This window comes from Gossypium arboreum, chromosome 13 (assembly GCF_025698485.1).
Source record: "Gossypium arboreum isolate Shixiya-1 chromosome 13, ASM2569848v2, whole genome shotgun sequence".
In the NCBI taxonomy this organism is placed as follows: Eukaryota; Viridiplantae; Streptophyta; class Magnoliopsida; order Malvales; family Malvaceae; genus Gossypium; species Gossypium arboreum.
Window position 1 is genome coordinate 2,720,273 of NC_069082.1, and position 12,733 is coordinate 2,733,005.

Here is a 12,733-nt window from a genome sequence, read left to right on the forward strand (position 1 = left end):
ATAATATATTATATATACAATATAATGATTAAAAAGGAATTATATTATTGATTAGTCTAAATATTTAACTATTAGTTGTTTTAATATTATTACTATTAAAATTAATAAATTTTAACTAATGTTAATATAAGAATTTTAACTAGGAAAACCAATACCGCATAGTGTCCTTAAATTTATGTGGATAATAACGCATAAATTTTAAGTGGATAATAATATTTTAAATTTTAAAATTTGTTAATAATATAATTTAATAGAATTTTTGTTTAATAGGATTAAGAATAAATAATTAATCATATCCACTGAAATTTAATAAAAGAATTTTAATATTTAATACATAACTCATATATATTATAAATAAATAAATAATGATAACACTAGTAGCGGATTGCATTTTGTCACTTCTACTCAAAAAATAGGCTAATTAGTACCTGTAAATTAAATTAAAGAGCAAACTGATCATTTTGTTAAAAATTCTCTCTATTTCTACTATTAAAAACTGGTCACTGTACGTCAGAATGAAGTACACGTGATTATTTGGCTATTTCGTTAATCATGCTAGTTTTTAACAGTAGAAATAGATAATTTTTTTAATAAAAATAACCAATATGCTATTTGATCTAACTTATAAGATCTAGTTTACACTTTTTAAGTAAATGACAAAATATAATCTAATTTGTAGTCAAGAAGCTTCCATAATACTTTTATCTTAAAAGATTAATTTATTGGATCGAAATTGCTTATTCGCTTAAATATATTTCATTTATTAAACTTGATTTTTCTTCAATTGATTCTAATCATATTTATTATGTTTTTAAAATTTTATTTTAGTTTATTATGTCTTGATTTCATAATATTATTATTAGTAAAATCTTAAAAGAATTAATAGATTCTTACAAATTCTCTATCTCATTTATCTATTAAAATTTTAGATGTTATGAAGAGATAATTGTTATATACTTATATTTACATTTATGACACTTATAACAGCATTTAAATTTTATATTATATTTAAATTTAAAAACTATAATATATTAATAATATTAATCAACATTTTTAATTTCCAAATATAAAACATGATTAATATATTTTATATAAAATTTAAATATTTTATTGAAATAATATTTTAATTAAAATTATTGTTTTATTTTGCTTGTAAATAAAATTAATTTTACTAAAATTTTAAATAAAATACTATTTAAGAAAAATAAAAATGGACTGATAATGAAATGCCGCCATGAACAATGAAGAGATATAAAAGGTAAAATGACATTTATTTTGGATTGAATAACAATAGAAGCCAAAAATTTTCGTGCCGCCATGGAACACTCTTCTGCTAACAATCATGAATGTACATAATGGTATTTTTAGTACGGGAATCAAAACTCTGCATCCCTTCAGAACCCAATGTTAGGTTCGTAAAACGATGGCCTAATACCTGCCCCTGGAAAACATAACATAACCACTTAGAAAATGGTGAAATCCTATAGAGCATCCAATCAGTTTTTTTTTTTTTTTCATTTAATTGAAAGAACATACACTTATCAATGGTAAAAAGAAAACAACCAGATCGATCAAACTGAGAACTAGCGATAAAAATTGATTGAACTGGCAATAAACGAGTAAAAAACCGAGTAAAAGAAACCATAATAACCAGTTTTAAACTTAATATAACAAACTAATTGTTTTGGCTTAAATGGAATAGTAGTTAAAATTCTTATCAGACACTTGTTTGGTATGAATTCGAACTATGTTAGGCCATCCCCTACCCTACCCCTATTATTGTATAAAAACACCAACCGATTGGACTGATTGAACCAATAACTAGAGGTAACTCACTGGTTTTATCTTTGGGTTTTTTATACATTGTCTCGTTCCCATGTTTGAATATGTGTTAGACTTACGACATGAGTATTTTAAGAAAAGTAAAGAATCTGAGTAACATAAGTGAAAAGACAACATGCAGACAACTATAATCATATTCAAGAGAAAGTTGAGAAGAAAAGAGGCTTTAGAGAATTACCTGATCAAGCGTAAGCAACGACACTTCAGCTAAGCGCATCATTTGACATCAAGGATTGAAGAAACTTGAGCCACCCATATTCAGTGCAATTAGCACTAATGTATTTGTGATCACCGCAAACCATAATAAGGTTGAGCCTGCAGAAGGCAAGATATTGAACGTCTAATCAATTAACAAAAACACATAATTGAAATGAAATCTCAGATACAAGACTCAAATGTCATACCTCCAGGCGGTTCAGATCCTTTATCGGAATCAGACGGTGCAGCTTCCGTGTTAACACCGTTTAATCTTGTTTTTGAAGGTCCTGTTCTTGATATGTCATCCAAGTTTTTGCTCCATGGTTCAGATGACACTATACCTTGAAATTCTTCACTCACAATCAAAGCCGCTAGAACATCCATAAATGATTCTTTGTTGGTTTCATCTGTATTTAGCCTTATACCCTGCTCGTATGTCCCATTTGATTCATCAATATCAGACAATTCGTCATCCGAAAAATCAGCACTGACGGATTCTGTTGCAGTTGTGTCATCTTCTTCATCCTCGACATAAGCTTTATATGTCAATCTAAGTAATATTTCTCCACGAGATCTCTTTCTGAACACTCCCCAACCTCCTCGCAAGACCACAATCTTATCTGTTGGAACAGTGTCCTGAAGACTCCCAAGATCAACCTGAAAGTTTCCATGCATCAGATAAACAAATTCATAGAAAAGGGAAGAAAAATATAACTGTGAAAATCTTGCAATATATATTATCATCAATAGGCCTTTGAATACATTGAAACTTTACCACCAATCCAACTTCAGCTGTTAACTATTTTCCATCTCAATCAAACAAACAGCAACAGCATTACATTACTGACATCTAATCCATTGACTACCTTAGGAGGGACCAAGTATTCATCAACATATTCATAAAATCTAAAGCTCTATCTAGAATAGTCCATGCACTATGCAACATTGCCGCCTCAAAATAGAAACCCTTGCTTCCTCATCACAAGAAATAGATATCAACTGCTATGTCAAAGATGGATCATCATGCCTATCGGTTAATAAGTTCCTTGAACAACCTGCTAGCCCTGCCTTACCACATGTACTTGCTTTATTCCCTCTCCAATTCTTAACAGTTTCAAAATGTATGTGTGTGTACATGTGTCTGTAATTTCTAATCCTTAAAAGATAGAATGGCAACTATTGTAAACATTAAATCACGAAGTTAAATAAGTATGGCCGTACCGGAAGATGATCTAAGCACATAAAAGTGATATTCCACAATAATATACATTGTTTTCACAAAAAAAGAAAAGTTTACCTCTCCTGTACCAATTGTGAAATCAGTGAACCCAAGGGAGTCCTTCACTTGGATGCGAAGTTTTTCTTTTCCAGGGTTTGCCACAAGTAAATAAAAATCCTGGAAAAATGACAACAACTTGTGATTAAAGAAATTTTGCGGCTTCAAATATAAAAGTTCCATCCAGTTCGCAAAAGCTCCATTAGAGATTGATAGACTCCCATATGGGGCAAAACAATGTTAAGAAGCTGCACCTGATTCCAAATTGGCTCACCAGGAGGCCCAATCACAGTAGTTTGACTGTTCTTTTTACTGCGTATAACTTGGTCCCCCAGGCTTAGTACGACATATGGATCTGTTTTGCCTGACAAAAGATGAGCACTATTGAATATGGTAAATGGAAGTGAAGCTACGCATGCATACAAAAGATTATGCTAAAAATATAACTATTGGAAGACTAATATATTTCATCCTCATTGCTTATCTCCCATCCAAATTCCACACATATAAACATTAGGCAACATTGATAAGTAATTTATATATCTGCTGCTCCAAGTCATCTCTTCGCTCTCCCATACTCATGTTGATAAAGTACTGACACTAGTAAAGGTGAGTTATTTATTGGACCTTGGGTGAAAGCTTTGGACATTGCTTTTGTTGAAAGCACTCTTACCATAAAATACATAAGAAAGTTTCCTGGCGTCTACAAGAGTCACAGATAGTTCTCCAACAAAATCCTTGTTTTTCTCTTCTTGAATTTCCTCACGTTTCGAATCATTTGGAACAGGGCCAACTGCTTTCCCTTTTTGGAAATCCAACACAATCTTCTTTGGGCGTACAAAGAGTCGAGGCAAATCCACCGTGAGAAGCTTTGTCAAAAACCTGAAAATAAATGTAGGGAGACATAATATGAGTAAAGTAGAAAAAGGAGATACAGAGAAGCGGTCAAACCCAGAAGATACAAAATAACACTTAAAATAAAATGAAAATATTAATAAGAAAAGAGCCAAAGAGAATTCCTCTGCTCCATCACCGGGTAAAACATTTACATAAGCAGAATGATGCATAAAAAAAGTATATTAATAGCAGCAGCAGCTACAATAATTAGAAGTACTAGTTAATGAATGCCAAATTCAGTACCCATTTTCATACGCAGGAAGGGAAGATTATTATAAATTTATAACAGAGAGGTTCTTATAATATCAAGAACGTTGAGGTACAACTACACCAAGCTTACGTAAAATTTTAACTTAAAACTACAAGTAGACTAGTAGGCTAAAATGCAAAACAAATGTCTGCCATTTGCCTCTACTCTGACAAGTTCTAAAAACCTACATCAAGAAATCTGTAATTTAATGACTCCAATGCTGTGAAAGGGAAAGCAAGATTATATTAAATTGATAACAGAAAGGTTCTCATAGTATTTGTTTCAGGCAACCATTTCATGTAAATGACTCCTGTACTTAGAAAGTCTTAACCCACATACCAGTACGAAAAAATAAAAATAAAAAATGTTTACAAACCAAATCAGTAAGCTTGAATAAATTACAACAACTGTGAAACAGATTGCACTTACATTGAAAGAACTGGAATTGCTGGTATTGGCCGTGCATGCACAAAAGAAGAGAAAAAAGGAATACGTATCAGCATCTTCAATGGAAGTCAGCCCATAAATAGTCAACTCCAAATAATTTTTTATTTAAAACTTACACAAAGGAATTGAAGGCAATCTCCAAAGAAAAAAAGACTATAATGAACAAAATCACAATGTTTCTTTTGACTACATAGTTATATAACCAAAATCGAAAAACCATATACTCTCTAGCATGAACTGTTTTCTTCTGTTGCCATCTAATTCTTTGCAATCCAGTAATTGTTTCTACTAACATTTTGAGCTAACAATGAAATGAACACAATAGTAATGAGCAAACATGAGTCATTGAAGAACACTAAGTAAATTAAGCAATGCTAAAATTTTCAAATTTGTCCTAGTTTCCCTTGACAGTAGACATACCAACATCTTAACAAATAACTTTATTTATTTATTAATCTGTAGCTTAAAGACAGAAATGTGTTTAAGAAGGGAGTCATCACAATTACATACCCATCAAGTTAAACAAGCGAAATGGTGACAACTCAAACTTGATCTTCGGAAGAGAGACAAAAGCCCATGAAACAGCTCCAACGAAAGGTTCCGTTGGTATCAATCGCAGTTTAACCCAGAGTTCTCCATCAATATCAAAATCTCGAACACCGACAGGCACGACAATTGGGATAATACCAAATTTTAACGACAACATTAACAACATGCGAGCACCACCAGTATAACGAAGTCCTATTTGGTACCTGTATCAAAGTAAATGGAAGTTAGTCAAAATGCACTTTCAAATTTGCAAAATGGAACCTCCATAAATAATCCCCAAATCATAGCAAATTAAGCATCAAACTTGACATCATACTTATATAGGAAGAAACTATTTATTCTCAATAACACCTTAAACTTGACAACTAGAATTTTTATGTGTAGTTAAACACATGAATCAACAATCATAAACAGTTCAATTGTGATTAAAAAAAGGCAGAGTAAGTACAGTTTTAAGTGGCAAAAAACTCACTGCAAATCGTTGGCTCGCCGGGAAGTCCTGCGCTCAACATTCCTAACAGACAAAGGCTCATCCCCTAAAGAAAACTGCTTAATTTCCACTCTCTGGACATAATCAGGCTTCTTGAGATTGTCAATAACAGGTTGTAATAACCCAATGATCCAATTCTCAATCCCACCTCTATAAACTTTCCACAACTTCCCCAACACCATATTAACCCACTCAACTGACTCTTTCCTTTGCAAATCCTTTTCCAAGAAGGATGAAAAGCTTGTTGGAACTTGTGGCCATACTCCACTTCCCACTCTAACAGCCTCCCCATCAAGACTCCCCGATTTGCTTCTCTTTTTCCTTGAAGTCCAGATTTTATCAAAAGCAACCCCAACAAAAAAGAAAAACACAAACAACCCAACAATGTTTCGGTTAATTGGTGGGGAAGGGATTGGATGGATAACACCTAGCTGAGTCCTTAACTTGTCAACAATGGGGTCTTGTTGGAAATTAGTGAAATTCGAGCCCATTGGGATAGAAGATTCTTGACTCTCCCCATCCACAAAGTCCTTTGAAAACCCTTTGGCTACAAGGTTTCTAGCCACTTTTACATTAAGCTTGTTTGAATCTGGAGTGGGAATTGCACAAGCAAGAAGCCATAATTTCCTGCGAGGGATGAAAAGAGTGATGAGTCGAGCTTTCCTGTTCCTGGGTGGGAAAGAGATGTTGGTTTTACAACAGCAGAGTGGAGGAAGAAGAGGGTAGCTAAAACTGGAAGTAGAAGATTGTAAAATGATCATTTAGTATGGGTAATGAGAGGAAGATCTTTAGTGCCCCAATTGAAAAGTGGGGATAACAGAAACCATAGTTGTTGGTGATGATAATAAACATGAATAAACTGGAGAATTATGTGAAGGAATTAAGCAAAAGAATCAAGATGAGAGCTTGGGTTTCTTCTCTTTGGAGCTTCCAAGGTTTAAGAGAAAATGGGGGAAAAATGGAATAGGAAGTCGAAATGGAAGAAAGGGAGGGAACCAGTGGGAATTGTTAGATTGCAAAGATGTGATGGACAGCAAGACAAGCCAAACAAATGGGGGAATTGTGTGTGGCACTCAATGGTATGCTGTGGTCACGTATCTTTTTATCTTTTCTTATTATTCTTTATTTATTTTAAGTGTGTATTTGACTGAAAATTTATAATTCAACTAATTTAAAATTCATGTTTGATAATATATTTTAATTAAATAAAATATTTTCTTAATTTTAAAATATATTTCAAGTTAATCAAATTCAAGTCAATTAAATAGAATTTATATATAATATTATTATATTTTATATTTATTCAAGTACAATTCAATTTAGGAGCAAATAAGTTAGAGATTCAATTTAAAAATTGAAAATTAATTTTATATTTTTCTAAAATTGAAATTGAACCAGTTTTAGTAGACCAATTACACTAAATTAATTCTTTTCAATTTGCTTAATCAAAATGGACTTATCTGAAGATTTCATTTATTTTTTTAAAACGCATAATAATTATTTCGATCCTCTAATTTTGTGAAAAAAATAATTTTATCCTTTCATTTAATTTTTCACTTCTTTTAGCCTTTGAACTCGTTTTGTTTATGAAATTACCTCAAAATAAATTAAAAATAATATTTGTTAATACATATGGATTGTCACGTTAACAATTAATTAATTTTTAAAATTTTAAAATTAATTAATTAATTATTAATGTGGCATCCACATGTATGCCACATCAGTAAAGTTAAAAAATGTTAATTTTATTTTTATCTATTTTGAGGTGTTTTGACTCTCCCATCTATCTATCTATTTTTTCTTTAGTTATTCACTAGAGCAATTATGGAAGTCGATTAGGGGCAAGTGTTCGGATCTATTATGACATATTCATAAGGTGCTCAACAGACCTTTTTAATCTTATAAAACCTTTTTCGGACTTTACTTACATTGGTGCAAAACCCATTTTTTTGTGTAACCGGTGTAGTGTATTCATATCTCAATTAGAAGTTCTGAGGTGGAGTTTTTTTTTTTGTTTTACATAAATAGAACAAACAATATTACTCTATCCCAAATCACGTGCGCATTCATTACTACGAGATACTCCAGTATCGATAGTTAGTCATTTGAGAGGTTTTTATTAGTTTTAGTTTTAATAGAAATAGAAGCAGAAAATATATATATTACATATTTTATTTTGCTATATCCGTGTATTACTTATCCTTACAAAATATCAAACGAAATAGAACAATTTGAGAAAGGATATAATGAAATTCTTTAATTGGTTTTTCCCAAAGAGAGAAATGCTCCGTTTTATTTGACCCATGGAAACATCATAAATTTAAAAGCTAAGAAAGATATAAAAATTAAATAAAAAGCTAAAATAATTTTTTAAAAGTTGGATGATTAAATAAATCATTATACCTTATATATATATATATATATATACACAAAATTAAACCAACTTAAAATATTAATTTATTAAACTCTAAATTAGCTTATTAAAAAATTAGACAGTAGGTATATAAAATTACAACTTAGCGATTTAGCAATGAGACAATGTCATATTTGATACTTAAATTCTATCAAATCTTTTAATGTGGTATTTTATTTTGAAAAAGTCCATTTTGATACATGTATTTTTACATTATTTGTCATTGTGGTATCTCTTGCTAATGACATAATTTATGATTTGTCAGGACACGTGGCTCAATTATAAGGTGCCATGTGTCACTTTTGTTTCTTTTTTATATTTCAAAATTATCCAAGGGATTCCAAATTAAATAAACCAAAATTAAAAAAATTAAAAAATGATGAATTAATATTAGTTGAGATGATTTGATGAAGATTGAAGTTGGATTTGTTATTCACTAGCAACTCAGTCATGCTTTTCTTCTTACTCAACCAAAAATAAAATTCATCAATCGAAAAGAAGCAAACTAATATGGACTTTTGGAGAACCACACCCCAAAAGCTAGCTATTGAGGCTTGAGAGCTTAGGTCCATATAAACCTCACTAGGAAATCCCTTACTTTTCTATGTAGAATCCAAATCTCAAATCTTGCAATTGGCACATAACAATCCACCACGCTTTGCAGCCCCGATGCTCACGCAGGCTAGCTTTGCACTATCTGTAATAGCTCGATTTTGGGCTTAGTCGGAACGGTGATTTCGAGTCCACCAATCCGAAGTTGAAGAAATTAATTTATTACTATTTTAGAGTTATAGCATGTTTATATTAGTGCATGCAAAATTTGGTGAAGTAATTTTAGCGATTTCATGCTTAATTACGAAAATCGCATATAGTGCAAAAGTCTTGATTTGATAGCTAAGGGTGTTAAATTGCCATGAAACTTAAATTGGGGGTCTTTAAAAGGCAATTAGACCCTTTAGAGAGGCTTGGCTGGCCATAAGACAAAGAAAATAAAATAGTCAAAGTATTAGGTATTTGATGACCTAATGTGTGATAAAATAATACCCTAAAGCCTAGCCTTCATCTTTTTCATTCATCCTTTCTTCTTGACTGAAAATATCAGCCATAGGAGGGTTTTGGAAGCTTGAAATTTTTCAGCCACTTAATATCCCTACAAGTAAGTGGTTTTGATGACTTTTCTTGATAATTTTTGTATTTTTGGAACCCTTGTAGCATGAGCTTTCAAATGAGGAGACTATTTTGCAAAATGGTTGAAAGTCTAGGGTTTTACCATAAGTGTGTTCATGTTGTTTTCTAAAATTTTATGGAAGAAAATGAATCATGGTTGTGAAATAAACAACTTTTGTGAAGGGACTTCTCATGAAAGCCTTAATAGGACCATTTTGTAAAGTTTGTAAAATAGATAATAATGTTGTGAAATATTGAAAATTTGGGGTTGTTATAAGAGTAATAAATGGTCAGTTAGGCTTGGTTAAAGAGAAAATGTGATAAAAATTGAGTTCCGGGTCTGAGGGTAAAATGGTCATTTTGTAATAGTTTAGGGGCAAAATGGTCATTTTGCCTCATTATACATTGTTGAGTACCTAGATTGATAAAATGATTAAATTTGTGAATTTTTATCATTATAGATCAAGAACTATAAAATTCGAACCTAGACCGGGGGAATGCCAAGCAAGTAAACTAAAACCAACTAGTCGCTTACATTTTGTAATCCGAGGTAAGTTGTGTGTAAATAATGCAACTATATTGTTATCATGTATGAATGAATCAATTTTTATAGCATAAATTATTTGATTGCGGAAATGACTAAGCATGATGAGAATTGAAGTAGTAGAACTCTCGGTTGAGCCTTAAGAATCTTCGAATATTCGTGCCATGACACTTGGGTCATTTGTGTGCTAATGTAAGACATGTCTGGGACATGTATCAGCCACAATATGAAAGATAGTGTAAGACATGTCTAGGACATGCATCGGCCTCGAGATATTTAAGCTAGTGTAAGACATGTCTAGGACATGCATCGGCATTGAGGTGAGAGCTAGTGTAAGACATGTCTCGGACATGCATCGGCCTCGCGAGATACAGCTAGTGTAAACCTGTCTGGGACATGGCGTCAACTTGTTGTGTGTCAGTGTAAGACCTGTCTAGGACATGGCATCGACACCGATAGATGAGAACCAGTGTAAGACCATGTCTGGGACATGGCGTCTGCATCTTAACCCATGTTAGGGTTATTGAGTATCCGGTAGTATTTCAAATGGTTCAACAAAAGGTTTATGATTTATATCGAAATGAGAAAAGTTATGATCATGTGATGAGTGGTACAAGTACCTAATTGAAATGTATGAGATATGGGCTCAATGTATACAATATGAGTTGTATTGGATGGTGATGAGTATGTTGTATTTACGTCTATTTATGGTATTCATGAATAAGCTATGAAAGGTTATAAGCATATTGCTTTATGATAAGTAGTTGTTGTTTATTTTCATGCAACTTACTAAGCTTTATGCTTACTCCCTCTCCTTTCCATTTTCTTATAGTGCCGCCTAATTAGCTCGAGGATCATCGGACGTTGGAGCCATCGATCACACTACCATTCGAAGCACTTGGTATAGTTAGATCTTTTATTTTGATTATGGCATGTATAAGACCTTGAATTTTGAGTTTTGTGTCATTGTTAATTGGCCAAATGTATTGGCTTAATCTAATATTAGTTCCATTTTGTATAAGGCCATGGAAAATGGTTAATATTGAAAGTTATTATGTGAATGTAAGCTAGTCTTTCATGAATGTGAAATTGTTGGCATGATTGAATATATGTAACGTATAAAGGTCTTAACTATGGTCGTTGGTTGAGAAATCATATTAAGTTAACCTTTAATATGTTAGTTGATGTTAGGATATGTTTCAGGATGGTAAAGGCTTGGTAGATAGCCTTATATTATCCATACGGGTAGACATATGGCGTGTGTCTAGGTTGTGTGTGACACACGATCAGTCCCATGGTCGTGTTATCCAGCTGTGTGTCCCCTGCACGTAAAACTTACAAGTTAGTATGCATGGTAGTAAACACAAGGGCAGAGACATGGCCGTGTGGAGGACACGGCCTCTAGCCATGGGCGTGTACCTTGACCGTGTGCCCTAAATTGGATGCTGATGTCAGAAACAGAATGTCAAGGTTTTTAGACACGGGCTAAGACACGGGCGTATCATAGCCGTGTGAGGGACACGGGCTATAGACACGGGCGTGTGCCAGGCCATGTGAAAACCCCTGTAGGTTTGAATTTGAGCATGAGACACGGGCGTGTCCCTCGATGCTTAGGCTGTGCGTGTCACACGGGCCATCAGCATGGCCATGTTATAATGACCACACGGGCGTATTGCCCTTCCACACAGGCGTGTGCTCTGTTTCAAGGGTCATTTTTGTTAAGTCAGTTTAAGGACCCGAGTTGGTTCCGAATGGCTTCTAATGAATGTTTGAGGCATCGTAGGCCTATATTAAGAAAATTTAACAAAGTTCGAAAAAGTTTTAAATTTGATCAAGTCTTGGTGACTCGGTAACGTTTAAATACATGTGTTTAAGTTCAGTAACACCTCGTATTTCGTCCTGGCATAGGGTACGACTGTGGGGTGTTACATTTAGTGGTATTAGAGCTATATGGTTTAGTCGATCCTAGGACTAACCTATCGTAAGTACGAGTTTAGCTATACATGCCATAACTGTATATTGATAGTGTGACGACTCCTGACGAGATAAATTATGTTTTTATTTATATAGTAAATGGATCCTGATGTAGTTACGGCGGATGATATGAAGAGTAACGCGCCGGCTCCCGCTGAAGGGACCGCGCCAGTAGATAGTTGACCCGTGACAATGAGTCAGGGTAGAGGAGCTAGAAAAGCTTACCTCCATATAATGGACACGTGGTATTCGGAGTTTATTCATGCGAATTCGAATACTCCACCTCCCTCACCTCCTCCGATTCCTCAGTATGCCTTTGTAGCTCCACAAGGAGTGGATATGGTTAGGAGGGAGAAACCCCCAATAGATAAAATAAGAAAGTAAAGGGCCGAGAAATTTTGAGCTGATATTGACGATGACCCATAAAGAGCAGAGTTCTGGTTGGAAAAGACCATCAGGGTATTTGATTAGCAATCATGCACAACTAAGGAGTATGTGAAGTGCGCAGTGTCACTTCTACGAGACTCGACCTACCAATAGTGGAATACTTTCGTGTCCGTTGCACCGAGAGAGAGGATAACTTGGGAATTCTTCCTAGAAGAGTTCTGAAAGAAGTATATTAGCCAGAGGTTTATAGACCAGAAAAGAAAAGAATTTTTAGAGCTGAAGTAAGGCTGTAGGACGCT

The 12,733-nt window shown here is 33.4% G+C and overlaps 1 protein-coding gene across 1 annotated transcript; it reads right to left on the reverse strand.

The window, feature by feature from the left end:
• Positions 1-1,194: 1,194 nt before the first annotated feature.
• LOC108461361 (synaptotagmin-2-like) lies at positions 1,195-7,021 on the reverse strand. The gene is made up of 9 exons (XM_017761192.2): positions 5,932-7,021; positions 5,421-5,662; positions 4,893-4,911; positions 3,990-4,198; positions 3,571-3,680; positions 3,338-3,436; positions 2,247-2,697; positions 2,021-2,157; positions 1,195-1,441 (listed from the first exon to the last, which is right to left on the reverse strand). The coding sequence occupies exons 1-8, from the start codon at positions 6,708-6,710 to the stop codon at positions 2,069-2,071; spliced, it is 1,998 nt and encodes a 665-aa protein (XP_017616681.1). The 5' UTR covers positions 6,711-7,021; the 3' UTR covers positions 1,195-1,441; positions 2,021-2,068.
• Between the last annotated feature and the right edge of the window lie 5,712 nt (positions 7,022-12,733).